This window comes from Heteronotia binoei, chromosome 5 (genome assembly GCF_032191835.1).
Source record: "Heteronotia binoei isolate CCM8104 ecotype False Entrance Well chromosome 5, APGP_CSIRO_Hbin_v1, whole genome shotgun sequence".
In the NCBI taxonomy this organism is placed as follows: domain Eukaryota; kingdom Metazoa; phylum Chordata; class Lepidosauria; order Squamata; family Gekkonidae; genus Heteronotia; species Heteronotia binoei.
In genome coordinates this window covers 170,901,334-170,922,202 of record NC_083227.1, presented here as the reverse complement: position 1 = coordinate 170,922,202, position 20,869 = coordinate 170,901,334, and the positions used below count along the sequence as shown (strand labels likewise).

General features: G+C 42.1%; 1 protein-coding gene across 2 annotated transcripts in view; it reads left to right on the top strand.

Annotated features, from left to right (window-relative positions):
• Positions 1–20,481, top strand: part of SHISA6 (shisa family member 6) — a 349,135-nt gene extending 328,654 nt beyond the window's left edge. The window contains exons 4-5 of one of the 2 annotated variants that reach the window (XM_060240724.1): positions 13,052–13,204; positions 18,854–20,481. In XM_060240724.1, coding sequence (XP_060096707.1) covers positions 13,052–13,204; positions 18,854–19,404 — 704 coding nt within the window. In that variant the 3' untranslated portion in view covers positions 19,405–20,481. The remainder of the gene's footprint in view (positions 1–13,051; positions 13,205–18,853) is intronic. The other variant, XM_060240726.1, reaches the window with a different exon arrangement.
• The last annotated feature ends 388 nt before the right edge of the window (positions 20,482–20,869 follow it).

Sequence of the window (20,869 nt, the reverse complement as noted above, 5' to 3'; positions counted from 1 at the left end):
CAAAAACGGAAGACCAGAGGAGACGAAAAGGAAATAAAAAGGACAGTATATACCTGAAGTAAGTCGCTTTTTGTTATGACTGCAAATTGGGCTTGGCCCGGTCGCGTATGTGGGTGTGGCTGAGAGAACTACTTTGAGACAACTACTTTGTGGCTGGCAAGAGGAGCAGAGGAACAAAGTTGGAGGAAGGAGGAAAGGAGGTGGGTGGTGGCAGCAGTAGCGGATTTGGCACCGAAGGAACAAACTGATTTTTTCTTTCCCTGTCTCGCCTCCTCTCCGTGGCTAACAAACACCATAATTGGTATTTTTCTTTCTTTTTGACGTATTCTACTTTTTTCTTGTTAAAGAACATTGAAATGTGATTTAAAACACTGTATCTCTAGCCGAAGGGCGTGGAAAAGAGAGGAGGCGGAAAGTGATTATCCTGTTAGTGCAGAGGAGTATTTGGAGCTACAAGAGTGTAAAGACCTCGAGATAGAAAGTAAACTTCTTGAAACTTGCCTAAAACTAAAGACTTATTTAAAACATTGTGTGTAAACATTACTATGTGTTGTGGAGATCGGATGGGAGAAAACATATAATGTTAAAGAAGATCTGATTTATATTAAGGATTAGGTGGACTATTTATTTTTTTTACTAAGAGCCTTATAAAACAGTGAATAGTTCTATTAAAAGATTGTGTTTGAACAACATAATATAAGTAACTTGGAAGAAGAAATTTAAAGACTAGAAAGACCAGAAAGACAAAAAGGGGGAAAAATGGACAAAGAAGAAGAGGAAGAAAGGGGAAACAGAAGAACTGAAGGAAGAAAGAAGAAGAAAGAGAGGGAAAGCAAGGAATTGAATACTGTTAGTCTATAACTGTATCATTTACAAAAGTGTGTGAATGTATGTGGGTCCAAGTAAAAGTGTATGGTTAATGAGAAAGGATTAGGATGGAGAATGAATGAAGAAGTGAGTGTATGCAGTCTGTAAGAGGTAGTGAGTGGAGTGTTTGAAAGGGTTAAGTGGTGCAAGAGGAAGGCAAATAATGAATAATTACTGAAATCAGTTGAACATGAACCATTATTGCTTGGGGAACAAATTGATTTAGACTAGTTGGTAAGGGGATACTAAATCTTTGTATTTGCATCTTCATTCTATATTAGTATAAGATAATTTGGAATTCTCCTGCTTAACTCAATGATAGAGGGAATCATTTTGCCGCAGGATGCTCTCAAAGTATTTCAGTCATCTTTTGAAGAATGTCTTATGGGGGCATTAAATCAGATGCAGAACAATTTAATGGAACAGATGGGGGGATTAAAATTTAAGCTTGATGGATTAGAAAATGGATTGAAGGACATTAAAACGGATATGACAAAGTTAATGCAAACTAAGAATTCTATTGATACAAAACAAATACTAAAGGAGCAAGGTACAGGAGATTTGGAAATTATACAGGAAGAAACAGAGAACAGGATTACTAGATCAGACATGGATAAGGTAAAATATATTTCAAGATTTTTAAGTATATCAGAAGAAATAAATGAAGATTTATTTTGTTCAGTAGCGGAAACACTGCTCCCCCATGCTGGAGAAAGAACAAAAAAAAGCTGAGAGGGAAATTGAATATATATACAGGCGAAACTCTAAAGCTAAAAAAGAATGGTTCACTTAGAGAAATACATTCAAGAGACATAAGGAAACAGATCAAAGATGTAGTTTGGAGAAGGGAAAAGGAGCAACATTAGATTTAGAGGTCAGAAAAATAAAAAAATGAAATAGATATTATGGATAATTAGACATTTAATTCCAAAATCAAGAGAGGTTTTAAATAACCAAGAGAGAAATTGGCGTAAACGGAAGAAATACCAAAAAGGGAGGATTCATTAGAAAAGTTTTGAATTTATTAAATTATATAATTGGAAGGTGCTGCTGAATGGAATGCCAAAGCAAATAGTTAGATTAGTGGGGCAGGTCATATAGACGGTTAAAGGAGTATGGAGGTAGTAAGGTATGATGTAAGGTGTCGAGCGTCATTGATAAAATCATCTTTAATGAGTTTTCCTTGAGTGTAAGTGAAAAGGATAAATGGGTTTAATTTGTAATGCAATAGTGAAGGTGAAGGTATTAAATGGTGAATAGAGATAATGGAATTTGAATGTATATATAACAGTGAAAACACTGCCTTCGATCTCTGTTTTAATAACAGTATTTTCTTTTGTATGGTAACAGGCTTGTACACAATATATTAATTTAATAAACTATAAAAATATTTAAAAAGACTAATTGATGTGAAATTTACTAGTGCATATATGTTGAATATATGATCCAATTTAGAAAGGTTCAAGCGAGAACTCACACATAATAACAATAATTGAGATTTTATTTTAAATATATGGAAATATTTTACAGCCTTTTTATAGTGAATGATATACTGATGTGCAGAATGTATTACTTTTCTGTTTGTCTACTTGTTTACTTTCTGTATCCATCTTTCCCCCTCCCCCTTATTGTTGTCCTTATGGAAATTTAATAAAACTTTTAAACATTCAACAATCTCTCTACTAGTCATAGGTTCATTTAGAATTTTCCTCTGTTCTTCTGTGAAGTGTATCATATTATGTTCCTTAATATATTTTTTCTTGGTCTGCCTGAGAGATTTTGACTTGCTGGTAAAACTTCTTGTAAAAATCATGTATTATTGCTTTAATGTCCGGTCTATTATATTTTTCCTCATTCTTTTCATTTCTGAGTGACTGAATGCTTCTCTTTTCTCTTTCTTGCCTTAGTCTACATGACAACCATCTTCCTGGTTTGTTAGCCTTTTTGAAATAATTTTGTTTGGCATGTTTTAATTTCTTCTCCATCTCTTCCATCAACAACAGATTTATCTGATGTTGTAATGTCAAAATCTTATTCTTCAAATCTATTTCCATTGGATATAATTTAAGATTATCTTTCTTCTTCAGTTGGTTTGTCAGTCCTTGGAATTTCCTTGATTTTTCTTTCCTCTGGTTAGCTATATATTTAATTATAGCGATTATAATTATAATTATAGCAATTATAATTATAGCAATTATAGCGATCCTGGATTTGGTCCTAAGTAATGCCCAAGACTTGGTGAGAGATGTAAAAGTGATCGCGCCGCTTGGGAGCAGTGACCATAATGTTATTGATTTCACCGTTTGTATAAATAGGGAGTTGCCCAAAAAGACCGCCATAACCACGTTTAACTTTAAAAGGGGTAAATACACTGAGATGAGGAGGCATGTGAGGAGGAAACTGAAAGGAAAGGTAAATACGGTCAAAACCCTTGGGGAAGCTTGGACACTATTTAAAACTATAATCCAAGAAGCTCAGATAAAATACATACCACAAGTTAGGAAAGGCACAAACAGGTATAAGAAAAGACCTGCATGGTTAACAAACAAAGTAATGGAAGCTGTAAAAGGTAAGAAAGACTCCTTTAAACGGTGGAAAACCAGTCCAAGTGAGATTAGTAAAAGGGAACACAGGCTGTGGCAAATCAAATGCAAGACTGTGATCAGGCAGGCAAAAAGAGACTATGAGGAGCATATTGCAAAAAACATAAAGACCAACAATAAAACTTTCTTCAAATATATTAGAAGTAGGAAACCAGCCAGGCAGGCAGTGGGGCCCTTGGATGACCATGGGGTAAAAGGATTACTGAAGGAGGATAGGTAAATGGCTGAGAAGCTGAATGCATTTTTTGCCTCCGTCTTCACTGTGGAAGATGAGAACTTTTTGCCCACCCCTGAACCACTAATGTTGGAAGGGGTGTTGAAAGACCTGAGTCAGATTGATGTGATAAAAGAGGAGGTCCTACAACTAATAGACAAATTAAAAACTAATAAGTCACCGGGTCCGGATGGCATACATCCGAGAGTTCTGAAAGAACTCAAAGTTGAACTTGTGGATCTTCTAACAAAAATCTGTAATCTTTCATTGAAATCTGCCTCCGTTCCTGAGGACTGGAAGGTAGCAAATGTCACCCCCATCTTTAAAAAGGGTTCCAGAGGAGATCCGGGAAATTACAGGCCAGTCAGTCTGACTTCAATACCGGGGAAGTTGGTAGAAACCATTATCAAGGACAGAATGAGTAGGCACATTGATGAACACGAGTTATTGAGGAAGACTCAGCATGGGTTCTGTAGGGGAAGATCATGCCTCACTAACCTGCTACATTTCTTTGAGGGGGTGAACAAACATGTGGACAAAGGAGACCCGATAGATGTTGTTTACCTTGACTTCCAGAAAGCTTTTGATAAAGTTCCTCATCAAAGGCTCCTTAGAAAGCTTGAGAGTAATGGAGTAAAAGGACAGGTCCTCTTGTGGATCAAAACCTGGCTGAGTAATAGGAAGCAGAGAGTGAGTATAAATGGGCAGTCTTCGCAGTGGAGGATGGTAAGCAGTGGGGTGCCGCAGGGCTCGGTACTGGGTCCCATGCTCTTTAACTTGTTCATAAATGATTTAGAGTTGGGAGTGAGCAGTGAAGTGGCCAAGTTTGCGGATGACACAAAATTGTTCAGGGTGGTGAGAACCAGAGAGGATTGTGAGGAACTCCAAAGGGATCTGTTGAGGCTGGGTGAGTGGGCGTCAACGTGGCAGATGCGGTTCAATGTGGCCAAGTGCATAGTAATGCACACTGGGGCCAAGAATCCCAGCTACAAATACAAGTTGATGGGGTGCGAACTGGCAGAGACTGACCATGAGAAAGATCTTGGGGTCGTGGTAGATAATTCACTGAAAATGTCAAGACAGTGTGTGTTTGCAATAAAAAAGGCCAACGCCATGCTGGGAATTATTAGGAAGGGAATTGAAAACAAATCAGCCAGTATCATAATGCCCCTGTATAAATCGATGGTGCGGTCTCATTTGGAGTACTGTGTGCAGTTCTGGTCACCGCACCTCAAAAAGGATATTATACCATTGGAGAAAGTCCAGAAAAGGGCAACTAGAATGATTAAAGTGCTGGAACACTTTCCCTATGAAGAAAGGTTGAAACGCTTAGGGATCTTTAGCTTGGAGAAATGTCGACTGCGGGGTGACATGATAGAGGTTTACAAGATAATGCATGGGATGGAGAAAGTAGAGAAAGAAATACTTTTCTCCCTTTCTCACAATACAAGAACTCGTGGGCATTCGATGAAATTGCTGAGCAGAAAGGTTAAAACGGATAAAAGGAAGTACTTCTTCACCCAAAGGGTGATTAACATGTGGAATTCACTGCCACAGGAGGTGGTGGCGGCCACAAGCATAGCCACCTTCAAGAGGAGGTTAGATAAAAATATGGAGCAGAGGTCCATCAGTGGCTATTAGCCACAGTGTGTGTGTGTGTGTGTGTGTGTGTGTGTGTGTATGTGTATATATATATATATATATATATATATATATATATATATATATATATATATATATATATATATATATATATATAATGACCGCTGTGTGACACAGAATGTTGGACTGGATGGGCCATTGGCCTGATCTAACATGGCTTCTCTTATGTTCTTATATTATAGCACATCTGAAATATGCCTTACTTGTGTCCCAAACCATTTGTATTTGTAGTTTCACTTCTTGATTTAAAGTTTGTTTTAAAAATCCCTCTAGGTTCTTTTTCATCTCTTTAATAAAATCACCGTACTTCAAAATCTGAATATTTAGGCACCAACTGAATTTTCTTGGAGTGTCATTAATTTTCAAGAATCAAAGACTATGATCAGCAGAAGTTCTTGGATAAACCTCCACCCCATCTAAATCTTTCGTAGGATTGGCAGACATCCAACACATATCTATTCTTGACCCTGACTCATGTCTAGCAGAATAGAGAGAGAAGTCTCTTGAACGCGGTCCCTTTCTTTTTCCTTATTTGGGTGTTTTCCTGTCTAAAGTTCAGTCAAGCACTGTATTAAAGTCACCAATTATTAAAAAAAAAGAATCAGCATAACCCAAATTTATGATTTTCTGCTGCAAAAATTCAAAATACTTCTGATTTTCATTAGAAGGAATAAATATTTGCTAGAAGTATTTTCTTCCCATCCATATTTATCTCGAACAGTAATATCCTGCCATCTTCAGAGGCAGAAAGCAAATTAGGGTCTAGTTTTTCTTTAGCATATGCAGCCAGGCCTTTCTTCTTTTGCTTTGAATCAGAGACAATAAAAACATTCCTTTATTTTTCAATAGATGTTGGTCTTTTTGAGTTATATGGGTCTCTGGTAAACATATTACATCTGCTTTAAATTTAGCCATTTGTATAAAAGTTCTTTTTATTGGTTTCTCTGGTCAGAGGTGGGAACTGCTGTGATAAAACTGAGAGCCTTCGGATCATTTCTGTGTTGGTTCTTGATCCAGAAGAGGTATAAAGGCAACGTGGCAGCTTACGCTATTGACTGGAGCCACTCTTCTCAACCTATACCCTCTAGCTGCAACCTGTAGCTATTTTATAGAGTTATGCCTGCTGAAGTAACTGAATTTTACACTGCATTCTTACCAAAGCTTTTCTCCAATATCCTAAGCAAAACTGTTTTAATATTTGCTTTAATCTTTATGTTTATATTTATGAGATAGTTTAATTTTGTTGATATGCTTTATTTGGTTCTGGGAAAAAAAGCACAAAGGAAAAAACCCACTGACATAAGTGCTCACGGGGAAAAAGCCCCCATGGAAACATGCCCACATAGAAAAAAGCCCCCATGGAAAAATATGTAAAGCACCATAGGTTTTTATAATTAATAATATTTTGTTGTTGAAGTCCAATTCATGAAATATCTGGGGACTTTGGGGGTGGAGCCAGGAGCAAGGTTGTGACAAGCACAACTGAACTCCAAAGGCAGTTCTGGCCATCACATCTAAAGGGACCACACTCCTTTTAAATGCCTTCCTTCCATAGGAAATAATGAAGGATAGGGGATCCCCTTCTTTTGAGGCTCAAAGAATTGCACCTCTCAGTCCGACCCTTTTGAAACTTGGAGGGTATTTTGGGAAGAGGCACTGGATACTATGCTGCAAATTTGGTGCATCTACCACAAAAAAACAGCCCTCCTCCAGAGCCCAAGATATCCATGGATCAATTCTCCATTATACCATTTTTTTTAATTAATTCCAACTATGTTTATTGATTTGTTCTCTCCAGATACTTGCCAGAGTCAGTCCTACTTAGCTTCTTAGATCTATGAGGCCTTAACTACCTCTGCTATTTAAGAAAGAGAAGCAGGAGAAGGAGGCAGGGGAGGAAACGGAAGGGGAAGGTATCATAATTAATGTAAGAAGAACCCTGCTGGATCACACCAGTTTCTACAATTGGGGACCAGAGATATAAAAGGATTAGCCTGGTGTGATCCAGGCTATTTGCTATCCAGATCCTGAAGAAAGCAAGACTTTTTACTTAGGTAAGTTCACCGTGCTGAGGGGGGGAAATTAGATATTGGGAGGAATTTACTTATAAGTAGCATGGGTTTGATTTAGTAAAGCATGGTTTTTCAAATTCTGTTTCTCACCCATAGGTTTTTGGGAAAAATAAAAACCAGTATGTCTGCAGAAAGGTCTTCAAAGTAGCCAGGTATCTTTTTTGTACTTCTTTAGAATGTATTCTGAGAAATGTGTGCTCCACATGGTTTACTTCAGTGGTTCCCAACCTTTTTCACACCAGGGACTGGCTTCCTAGAAGACAATTTTTTCAGGGACTTGGGGGCACTGGGGTTCTTGCCACCCCAGGCTGCCCCCCCATCCCTGCCCCCCATGGTGGTCTGTAAATGAGGTGTGAGCTGATCAGCAGGGGTCTTTAAACGAGGGGGATGGGAAGGTCACTGCCGTGCTGCCCCTTTCACTTCTCTTGCAAAGTGAGGCAGCCTCAGAGTGAGGCTGTGCTATCTCTTTCATCTGCCCAGGCCCCAGACAGGAGAAAGGAGCAATGTGGCTGCTCTGCCTTGCTCTGAGGCTGCCTCTCCTATGCTACCTCTTTTGTCTGGGTCCGTGGTCTGGCGGTTGTGGACCTCTGGTTTACTTAATATATCTTTGCTGCAGTAATTTCTTAGCCAATGAAGCATGTGATCATCAATACTTCCTCTAAGCTATGGGGTCTTGTGAGCAAAAATTCTTTGTGAGCTACTGGCATTAAAGTTGTGAGCTACTGCATAAATTAGTTTGCTCTGCGGCCAGGTTGTGAGCTATTGCATAAATTAGTTAGCTCTGGGGCCATTTTTCCTAAGCTAAGACAAAAATGTGTGAGCTGGAAGCTAAAAAACTGAGCTAGCTCAAACTAACTCAGCTTAGAGGGAACACTGGTGATCATTTGTCTGTGGTTTCGTCCCCCCCCCCCCCCCCAATGCACAGGCAGGTCACTTAGAGGTGAAAAAGAGAAAATATGAGACACTCATGAAAATATGAGACACTACATTCTGTGCAGCAATATGAGCCGGTGGAAGATAAACGGGCAGCCCAATCCAGACATTAGTGGTGGCCAGCCGTGGCCTAACTGTCACACCACTAGTAGACTTCCTGAGGACTTCGGCATGCTGGACTGTGGGGAGGGGAGGGGTGTATCTTGCCATGAGGGAGATGGTTGCCATGGCAACACCGCTGGTGTAGGCATGCAAGGGAGGCAAAGGCAGCCGGAGGGGAGGGCCAGCTCCCCCCCATTACCAGTCCTGGCGCATGTGCCGTGGCTCATGACAGTCAGGGATGGGGAGAGGCGACCCCAGAGAGGCTGATAGCCATCCCCAACCCGCCCCCAAACAGAGAACGGAGCCAATGATGGGCAGACCATCAAAAGCAAAGGAGAGACATCCCACCAACATGGGGAGGGAACAGGAGTGTGGCTGGGCATGTGCGCATGAGAAGCCTGGCTTGGTGAGGCAGGGATGGGGGCAAGACAGGCCCACATGGGACCACGGAGAAGCCGTCAATCCCCTCACACCTTCCCACTGTCAGAGACTGCCAATGGCAGGCAGACAAGCAGGAAGTACCAAGTGCAGGGTGTCTGTTGTGGGGGAGGAAGGTAAAGGAGATTGTGAGCTGCTCTGAGACTCTTCGGAGTGGAGGGCGGGATATAAATCCAATATCTTCTTCTTCTTCTTAAGTCTGTATGGCTGGGATCTCGCCGGCAGAGCCTCCCGCCACGCGCTTCTCTCCCTAACAACTGAGTTGTGTGAGGCCAGAGCAGAAATATTTCTAGGAGGGGGGAGATCGCGATTGGGTGCTGGGAAGGGGGCTCATCAGCCTGAGGCGCAAGGGGATTAGCGAGGCAATCACGCCACTCCCTAAAGGGTTTATGAGCTTCTGCAGCAGCGGAGGCAACCTTTGCTTTTGGTTTCAATGAGTGCCTATGGGACACGCCACTATTTTTGCTGGCGTAACGTTGCACCTCTCGGGGGGGGCGTGTCATGGGCCAAATTGCTCAGGAAGCCTAGCCGCGCCCCCACATCCATTCCCTCCTCTGCCTGAATGCCACACTCCACCTCACTTTTGCCCAGGCTCGGGTGCAGCCCTCAGTCGCAACTGCCCTCAGGTAGAACGGCGCTCAGGCGGCCCCCCGCCCATGAAACTCCCCTCCGCTGTGGCGGCGCCAGTCATACGTCGGTGCAAACCCTTCCTGCGCCCATGTAGCGGCTCATCTGCTCCCAAAAGACTTTTGTCCCCCCCTCTCTGGATTGTGCTGTTACTTACTTAAATAGATTGGCTAATTTGCAATGAAGAATTTATATCTGAGTTATTATTGTTGTTGTTAAATAATTTTTGCTTTTACTATTAGGGTTAGTCTTTTGTCATGGTCACTGGGTGTACCACAATGTATTAACATTAAAAAGTTTGACAAATTATAAATTAATAAAGTTATTTAATTTTATTTAAATATATTTCTATATAGAATTTAATTTGTTATTATTATTATTTTTCCTTCTTAATAAAGTTCATTGATAACAAAATGGTCACTTTTTGTTGCATGTGAATATGACATATTTTAATCCAAAAATAACAACAAAATATTATTAATGGTTATCCACAGTTATAAAAACCTATGGTGCTTTACATATTTTTCCATGGGGACTTTTTTCTCTGTGGGCTTCTTTCCATGTGGATTTATTTCCATGTGGGCATATTTCCATGGGGGCTTTTTTCCCTTGACCATTTATGTAAGTGGGGTTTTTCCTTTGGGCATTTTCCCTTTGTGCTTTTATCCTTTGGGGTTTTTTTTCCAGTTACTGCTTTATTTATTGTTATTGTAATGTTCTCAATGTTGTAAGCTGCCCTGAGGCCGCTTTGCGGGATAGGGCGGGATATAAATTGCAAATTAAATTTTAAAATTAAAAAACTGTTGTTCTGCTGATTCAAAAATATTCAATAAAATGGTGAGATGATCGATCGTTGTGCACGTTAATAGAAAATTACAGCGAGTTCATATTGAAACCATTTACAGGCCCCTTTTCAGTATAATCATTACCATTGTTACCATAAGTAATAGCAGTAACATTTGGATAATTCTCTGGAATGAATAATGAGCAACTGTTTCTCTAAGCATTTAAAGCAAAACAAGTAAGTAATCCTGGTCCTAGTTCTCAGAACTGGGAATAAAACCACATGGAAAGAAATGACAAGGGGGAGAGGTGGTGAGCTTCTTCTGGACCTAGAATTGCCATTGTCCAGGTGGCATTTTGAGATCTCTTGCTATTACAATTGATCACCAGATGACCAAGATCAGTTTCCCAAGGGGGGGGGGAATGACTGCTTTGGAAAATGGGCTCTATGATATTGTAACCAGCTGATGTCCCTCCCCTCTGAAACCCCAACCTCCTCAGTGCCCTCCCTCCAAAAAATGCAGGTATTTCCCAACCCAGAGCTGGCAACTCTATCTGGGACTGAGATAGAATTAGAAGATCACCACTGGCGTGGGGGACATTTGGAAGAAGAACCTCCATGGGACCTTCCCACTAGTGAGAAAAATAATAAGCTGGACCATTAATTTGTGAAAGTACCATATTTTGATGTCAAAAGTTGAATTACACAATATTATTCTGCCTTGAAAATTTCTGCAGGTTACAGGTTTTGCAATCTGATCAATCTGACTTTGCTTTAATTGTGTGTGTTCTAAAATGTTCTAAAATAGCTGGCCAGTGAGTTCCTGTAGTAGTAGTCTGTGGGTGAAGGTAAGATGTAGTTTCCTCGCTTTCAATCAAGCAGTGAAAGAAGGAGGGACCTTCACAGTTATTGCAATGATGCATTATATGTCTTCTAATTCTATTTCAATCCCAGATTGGGTTGCAAACTCTGGGTTGAGAAAACCTAGTGAAGCCAGTTGTAGGAAGAAATACAACAGGCCCTAGAACAATATGGGGGGGGGGAGGTGATGAATGAGTAGGTGGCAGGAAAGAAGGAAGTTAGACAAACAGAATAAAAGAAAAAGAAAGAAAGAGAGAAACAGAGAAAGAATGAGAGAAAGAACTATAGGAAAAAGATGGAGTGAAAGGAGTACAAGAAAGAAAAATGAAACGAAGGAAGGTAGACAGAATGAAATAAAAAGACAGAAAGATAGAGAAAGAATGAAAGAAAGAACAGAAGGGAGAAGTAAAAAGAGGGGGAGAAAGAAAAATGAGAAGAATGAAAGAAAAAGACAAAGGCAGAGAGATAGAAAGAATGAGAGGAAGAAAGGGAGAGTTATGAAAAAGTTGGGGAGAAAGGAGTGAAAGAAAGGAAAATTAAAGGAATGAAGGAAGACAGGGAGACAGAAAAATTACAGGAAGATAGACAGGCAGTCAGGCCACTTGCAGGCAGAGGGAGTGAAAGGGGGCCTTCCAATGGCCCTCCACCAATTAAAGCAAGCAGCTGACAGGTGGATCTGCTTTGCTGGTGGCTGTAAGAGGCAGGGAGCCATTGCAAGCCTCCCTTTCATTCCCTTCCACTTGCAGCCTGTGGGAAAGTGAAAGGGAGTCAATTCCATCTCATGGGGCCATAGGACAGAGTAGACTCCACTGTATCTTTTGGACCCATAGGACAGAATGGACTATGCTATCTGCCCATAGGACAGAATGGAGTCCATTCCATCCTTATGGGCCATAGGATACAATGCAGTCCATTCTGTCCAATGGGTTCATGGTATAGAATAGACTCCAATCTGTCCAATGGACCCAAAGGACAGAATAGAGTCCATTCTATCATATGAGCCCACTGTAGCCTATTTTAATAGAAAGAGTGAAGAGTATTAGCTGGTGGAAAATGGGCTTGATATATTGTACAGTGTCAGTCTGTGTATCTCTGCTGTTGAACTGGCCCCTTCCTGCTGTGAATGAACATTCCTTTTGTGTCAGTTGAAGAAAAGTAACCGCTACTGTTTGTCTCGTGAACATGTCTCTCACAGTTTACTGTTTGCTTTGTGGCAACGTTGTTTTTGTGTGTGTGTGTAGGCGGGGGGGGGGGGAGATGGATTGTCCTGGAGTTCCTACAGTGGGCCCTGAGGAGAGACAGTAGTGATCAGTAAGCCTCCAGGAGAACCTGTCAGCGGAGAACTGTCTCCTACAGAGGTCAGCGGCCATCTGGTGGGGTTCTCACCTGATGGTGCTGGTAGTTGATGGGGGAGAGCAGAATCAGCTAATGGCACACCAGACAGAGTGTAAACCAATCCTGCACAGCGCACATCCAAACAACGAAAATCCTCAGATTTGCCACCATGGTAGGGTTTTGTTATCTAATGGATAGTGCTGAAATGCATCTGCTCCACGCGGTGGTCTCAAGAGGTAGATTCATTCATATTTGTTTCACATTGCAGATAGAAATGAGTTACCAGTGGCTTGTTCAACAAATCTGCCTTTACAAAGCAGCCATAATTCTTGAACCACAAATCAGCGCACTTGGAATCCATTAATTATTGCAGTGGATGCTTCTCTGAGTTCTTTGCTTGCAGCTTGGTCAATGATAGTTTGAAGTATCTTGCACCCTGAAGATAGGGTGATCTGATGGATATAGATAAAGCATTGCACATCAGTTGCTCCTTCATTGTTCTTGTGGCTTGATTTATATAGTAATTCCCTCTCTCTTTTTCTTTCTCTTCTAGAAAAGCCACGGATGAACAGTATTCTAACCTCTGCAACTGAGCCCTACGATCTCTCCTTCTCCAGGTCCTTCCAGAACCTCTCTCACCTCCCACCATCCTATGAGTCTGCAATTAAGACTAACCCAAGTAAATATTCTTCTCTGAAGAGATTAAGTAGGTGTCTGCTCATTTCATAACATTTCTGCTCAATGTGCATGGTTGTGGTGCAAAGCCAAAACTACTTATCTCTGGCTGGCTGCCACCTTTGCTGTGTGGCTCTTATTCATTGTGACTTTCCATGGTAGACAGCATGCAGGTAAAGACACTTGGATCAGCAACAGCATACAAAGGACATTTCTAGGGGTTTTTTTAGATTTATATAATGCACAAACCTTGTCTTTTTTTTGCCAAATCCACCTGACTTCCATTCATTGTGATTCAAGAATAACCAAAATGCAATTTGGTTATTTTACATGCATTGCCCCTGGATAAATATTTGTTACATTCACTCTTTCTAGAGGCAGGTAGTTCAACTTGAATTGTCCACTAGGCATTCTGGCCCAAACTATAGCAACAAATTCATTTTTCTTCATGAAGTGTAACCATGGCTACTATTTTCACAAGGGGTTTTTGCTCTGCCATGGCTTCCTTTCAGCAACTCTGTTTTTGGGAGCATCCACATGATGTCATCCTCTATTTGTCTGGCTCTCATGTATTCTCCTGGTTTGCTGTTTTCCTTTGGTTCCCATACCTGATATGATCTTTATGGAAAAGAGTCAGCTGGAGCACCTTTGGATGTGCTGTGGATGAGAAGGTGCATTTTTGGGGGTCCTGTGCACATCAGCACCATTTCCCTTGCCTTGGTCCTTGCAGTGGCCTTTTCCTATTTCCATTGGAGAGGGGGTTTTTTGGTCTTTAAAAACTTGATAATATCTGTATCACTATAATGTTGGAATGATTAAATGCAACAGTATACTGTTCCCCAGCTTTCATTTTGGTAGGCAATGGCAAACCACCTTTGAACAACTCTTTCCTTGAAAAACCTATGGAGTTGCCATAAATCAGCTGTGACTTGATGGAAAAAAAACAAACCCTCCCCAATGAGGCTAGAGACTTTTTTTTTTTAAAGCTGGGAACTAGAATATTATTGAAATAAATTGTCATGAAGTTATAACATAACATTATAGGCATTATCCATTTTTAAAGCCTGAAAAAGGCCTCCAGTGGCAGGAAGGAAATGGCAGCCATGGAGGGCCAAGGCAAGGAAAATGAAAGGAAAACTTCATATGGGTACTCTGTTGCCACTGCAAATGCCTTTGCATTAACAACAGCAACAAAAGCTACACAGAATCATCTTTGTGTAGAACAGCCCGTGATGAGATTCAGTATTTACCAGGCTTGTTGGTCCTTCATCAGTCTCAAACTCAAGGGGTGGTGGTGGGGGAATGTTTGGCCATACTTATCCAACTTCAGGGTGCTCCCCATCTCACAGATCAGCAGCATTGATTGTGTTGGTCTGGTGTGGGACTCTGAGGAGAGTCTGTCTGTCTGTCTGGTGTACTGACCACCTAACATGCCAGCAGGCTGCTTGTACAGTCTATTAGAGGCTGTAGCCAGCTGGACCGTGGAGTCCTCAAGGCTGATAGGACTGGGGGATTTCAGTCTCCATGCCGATGCTGGCTCCTTGTAGGCTCTGGATCTAGTGTCTTCCATGGCAGCACTAGGACTCTCTCAGATTGTATCGGGTCCCACCCATCAGGCAGGCCACACATTGGACCTGATCTTTGGCACTGGGGGTGGATACTGATATGGTTAAGAACATAAGAACATAAGAGAAGCCATGTTAGATCAGGCCAATGGCCCATCCAGTCCAACATTCTGTGTCACACAGCGGCCAAATATATGTATATATATATATATATATATATATACACACACACACACACACACACACTGTGGCTAATAGCCACTGATGGACCTCTGCTCCATATTTTTATCTAACCCCTTCTTGAAGGTGGCTATGCTTGTGGACGCCACCACCTCCTGTGGCAGTGAATTCCACATGTTAATCACCCTTTGGGTGAAGAAGTACTTCCTTTTATCCGTTTTAACCTGTCTGCTCAGGGTTGATAAGAATGTTGTGCCAGGGTCAGATCATTTCACTTCGAAGGCTCAGCTGAGTGTCCCAGCCCACCTCCTGTCCCGGCAGCAAGCGGATTTTGGCTCTTCCACAGAGACTGATAGACCCTATTGGGTTTCAGAATGCTCTGTGGGAGCTGATGCCCCCCCCCAGTGATTCATTGGATAAGCTGATAGACTGGAATTCCCATCCTTCTGAAGTCATCAATGTAATTAAACCCCCAGCATCCTCTCCACTCTCACTTATGACTGTCCCCCGGTACATTTCAGATCTCCAGAAGATGAAGTGGGAACTGAGATGACTAGAGCGAGTTTGGCAATGATCCTTAGACAAAGCTTCAAGATCATCTTACAGGGCATTTGTGAAAACCTATGAGATGCAGTGAAGGCTGCTAAGAAGGAATTCTATGTGGCCTCGATTGCATCCACTCACTCTTGCCTGGCTGAAAAGTGTAGGGTAATTCAGTCTCTGACATCTCTCAGAGAGAACCCAAAAATCTAGTAATTCAGACCCTAGCTGTGAGGCTTCTGCAAGCTTTTTTTTTTTTGCAGAGGAAGTCTTGTTGCTCCACCATAATCTCCCAGCCAACTTTGATACAATAAATGGAGGCCCCTTGGCTGCCTTTGGATTCAGTCCTTGAATCCTTCAGCTGACTCCCTCTGGTTAATGTCAATAGGATCCTGGGTGCTGCTAGGCCAAATTTGTGCCACTTGGACCCATGCCCCTCCTGGCTACTGGCAGGGAGAAGATATGGGGCCCTCTGGTGGACATAATTAATCTGTCCCTAAAGACAGGAGTCTTTCCAGAGAGCCCAAAAGAGGCCATGGTTGTTCCACTCTTGAAAAAGCCAACTTTAGATCCTTACAATCTTTCCAATTACTGTTTGAATCTACTGTTTCTGGGCAAGGTAATTGAGAGAGTGGTTGCTGAACAGCTCCAGAATTTCCTAGATGGCATATTGGTGCTGGAGCCATTCCAGTCCAGGTTCTAACCCAGCCACAGTGTGGGGACAGCTTTGATCACCCTCACTGATGAACTTCATAGACAGCTGGATCAAGGCAGGTCAGCAGTGCTGTTGTTGCTTGTCCTCATAGCAGTGTTTGACATAGTCGACCATGGCTTGGCCCACCGTCTCATCAGTGTAGGGACTGTAAAACCGAACTTTTTTGACAGGCCTGGAACAACTACTGTGGGAGGAGGCTGCCACTGCTATGTCGCTGAACAACATTATCCGTAAGACTGCTTATAGAGTAACAAAGGAACAGAGAACTAAGATATTGTTATAAAATCTTTCGTATAGTACCTAATATTTAGTTTTTTTAAATTGCTTATGTATGTTTTGCTGTTTTATAATTGTAATTTAAATTGTTTTTATCATGACTGTTAGCAACGCAGAGTCTGCTTGCAGAGTGGGCGGCATATAAATCTATCTACATGCACTCCTTTGCCCAGCTTCAGTCTGGGTTGTCATCAATATGCAGATGACACCCAGATTTATCTGTTGTTGGGTGGCCAGCCAGATACCATCCCGACCAGTCTGGCTGTGGGTTTGGAGGCTGTGGTGGGATGGCTAAAGCAGAGCTGGCTGAGACTGAACCCTTCTTAGATTGATGTTCTATGGCCAGGTTGGGGGGATGCTAGTGCGGAGCTCCAACTCCTTGCTCTCGACAACATGCCATTGAGACTGGCACCTAACATCTGGGGTCTGGGGGTGATCCCGAATGCCTCACTAACAATGGAGACCCAGGTTTCCAATGTTGCCAGGCTGGCATTTTATCAACTATGCCAAGTCAGGCAGCTGGCTCCTTACCTGTCCCACTCCAACCGAGCTACTGTAACCCATGCAACTGTCACCTCCAGGCTGGATTACTGGAACTTATTCTATATGGGCCTACCCTTAAGGCTGACCCAGAACCTCCAGCTGGCACAGAATACAGCAGTCCAGGTCCTCACAGGGACCCCACTCACAGTTCACATCTCTCCTGTGCTGTGAGAGCTGCATTGGCTTCCAGTGGAGTACTGGATCAGGTTCAAGGTGTTAGTGCTAACCTTTAAGGCCCTCAATGGCCAGGGATCCACGTGCCTTTAGTACTGCCTCCCCAAGAGAGCCTTGTGCTCTGGTGACCAACATACACTGGTGGTCCCCCATCCAAGACACATCTGGCTGTCCTCAACCAGAGCCAGGGTTTTCTCTGCCGAAATATATCTGGGTCCTGTGGAACCTATTACTATTCCATCGGGCCTGTAAGGCAGGGATGTTCTGCCAGGCATTTGGTTGAGGGCAACTACAGTTCCATCTTGGCACTCCCACTTCCACACACACACACCCCCCACACACACACACATACACAAGAGAGTAGCACTACCAGGATTTTGACGCCATCTGGGGACTGTAAAATTGTATGGTTTTATTTATTCTGGTTTTATTTTTTTGTAATTATAATCCTGTTGTTAACTACCCTGAGCCTGGCTATTGACAAAGGTGGTCAAAAATCTAATTAATAAATAATCCTTTATTGGCTGCAAACCTGAATTTGTAACATAATTTGCTTTGTTTTCCAGATTCTATACGCTCAGCAAATAGGCAAACATTTTGCCTTATTGTTTACCATAAAGGGACCGCATTCCAAAATCTTCTGTAGGACTGCTTAGCCCCTGTTCCAGTCATTGCTTAACACTGCAACAGCCCTGATCCTGAGGCATTCTGGGAAGGTTTGAGGATCAGTGTTCTTGCATTGAACTATAGGTATGGGGGAAGGGTTCATGACCTACCTTTCACATAGAAATTAAGTTCAGTCCAAAGAATCTCTGATGTCTAGGCTGAAAAGAGACTTTGGAGACTCCAACATCTTGATTCTGTTAAAAGCAGCACTTTATACATAGCTGAGTGCTCCTCACCTTCAGAGTTACATCCTTTTTTCAGGTTCAATGAGTGTCTTCTGTGATACCATAAAATAACCCAGTATTTTGACATATCCCAAGCACATGAAGCATTCTAAAAGAAAAATATTCTTCAGCTTTTTGTGCCATTAATTTATTACTTAATTTGCTTTGCAATAATTGATTATAAATACAAATTAATACAATCTTAAGAACATAAGAGAAGCCATGTTAGATCAGGCCAATGGCCCATCCAGTCCAACACTCTGTGTCACACAGTGGCCCCCAAAATTATTTATATATATATATATACACATACACACTGTGGCTAATAGCCACTGATGGACCTCTGCTCCATATTTTTATCTAAACCCCTCTTGAAGCTGGCTATGCTTGTGGCCGCCACCACCTCCTGTGGCAGTGAATTCCACATGTTAATCACCCTTTGGGTGAAGAAGTACTTCCTTTGAAAGACAGCTTCTGTGGATTTACCTACATTTACTTTCCCCAGTGGATTCTCTCCACTCATCTGATGAAGTGAGCTATGACTCATGAAAGGTTTTTTTTTTCAAATTAATACTGTTAATCCTGTAAGATGCCACTGGATTCATGTATATTACACACCCTTTCATATAGAGATTCATATTCAATAGGTGGTGTTGGCAGCCTTCTCGTTTGCTGCCCCTGATACTGTCCAGACTATGCTTTTCCAAAATTCCAGGAAGAATACATTCTCTGCTTTCATCCTTACCTGTGATATTTCAAACCTTAGTATACTTTTGGTGTTTCCTTTCTGCTCACAGCTGACAAGGATGCTGAAGAATACTACTCAAGAAAGAGGCACCTTCCTGACTTAGCAGCAAGAGGGACTCTCCCTCTCAATGTCATCCAGCTATCCCAGAAACAGACCAACCAAAGGGAGCGGCCACGCCGTGTGATACGGGCCATGTCCCAGGACCGAGTGCTGTCCCCAGAAAGGGTTATGCCTGAAGAATTCAGTATGTCTTATGAGCGGATCCTCTCCAACGAACAGTTATTGTCCACTGAACGCTTGCACTCCCAAGACCCTCTGCTGTCTCCAGAGCACTCAGGTATTGAAGAGCAGTCTATGTCACGGGCTTTGTCACACTCAGACATCTTTGTTTCTACACCTGTCTTGGATCGTTACCGGATGACTAAGATGCACTCTCATCCCAGTGCCTCAAATAACTTATACAACACCTTGAGTATGAACAAAACATCTGAAAAGCGCCAGGCATTCGCCTCCAGGCGGCACAACACAGTGGAGCAGCTACACTATATCCCAGGACACCATCATTACCACACAGGTAGCAAGACAGAGGTGACTGTTTGATCTGACACTGTGCATAGATGTGACACTGTGCACAACTGGGGTAGCATCAGTGCCGTACACAGCAGTGGCCTTATGGCCAAGGTAACCTCTAATCCCAGGTCTGACAAGACTCTTCTGACAGTCCTGTCTGTGTTGTTTTACTCATCTACATGTTATTGACATGAAGTGGGGGGGGGGGGGCTGAACAGAGAGAGATGCAGGTGAGAGTTCCTGACACACTCCGTTTCTGTCAATGAAAGCCACACATGACGATGGTTCCTTTCGAGGACTTGCCTGCACCTCCTCTCTAGTTTTGAAAAAGATAGGATTTTCAAGTCTTTCATTAAAAACAGAGAAGAGTCACGTACAATTGGTGTAATAAGGCAAATTTTGCAAGCTCCAGAGCTGGAACATTGGGATCCTGTTGTGATCCCTGTTATTTCCCAGGTGTTGAGTTTTACAAAAGACTTCTTGGTTGGTGACAATCCCAGCTGCAATCCTTCCTGTACTTTAGCAGGTGGTAATCCATTTTCATGGATCCTTGGTTCTTCCTGGTCCCAGGGAAAAATTCCAGTGGCCAACACTATTACCACTGAGTAGCAATGGATGTTATGGATGGGAAGCCACACTATTTTACATTTAACTGTAAAAAAAGAAGTACTCCAGTGCGTATAAATGGTCAGCCCTCTAGATGGATGGCGTGAGATGGATTTGTTTATAAGCACAATTCTGCCAATATGTTCACCAGCCCCTATCCCTTCTTCCTAACGTCCTCATCTGTAAATCCCCAAAATGTAAAATAAAAAGGGGAATGGAACAGAACTACTTGTCAGTAGTAAGAGGCACCCAAATGTCACCTGTTTCCACACAACTGAATTCCAATCCATTTAAAAAAAAATCTTCAGCATGCTGTTCACCAAGAGAAGGACAAATAGGATATAAGAGAAACAGAACAGTTGTAACCTGATGATCAGTTTGTGAAAAGCTGGTCACAGTTCACTTTGTGTTTGATTCATTGTCAGCTTGTACCTTTCACTCTCCCCGGGAAGTTTTGCAATGGACTTGCCACTTTATAGGATCCTCTTAGTAAAATTTATCTTTGTATTGCTTTTTCCTTTAATTGAATGGCTGCATAACATTTTTGGAATGTCAGATCTGCTACATCCAAATCCTCTCCAAAAGATGCCTGTGCATCTCATATACCGACTGGGTACATTGTACAGCCACTGTGAAGTGGTGTTTAGACACTGGGTGTCTGTAAAGTCTTTCAAACAAATATTTTGAGGTCCAGCATTTGTTTAGAAACAGATTTTAAGTTTAACTAACATATACACTGAAATGCCCCATCTTTCCACCTGAAAGATCTCCAAACCACTGATTAAACATGGCGGGGGGGGGGGGGAGCAAGCATGAATCAGTGAAATATTGATTCATTTCACAATGTTCTTGCGAGTCCAGAATACAAATGCGCATAAAAGTCTGCACA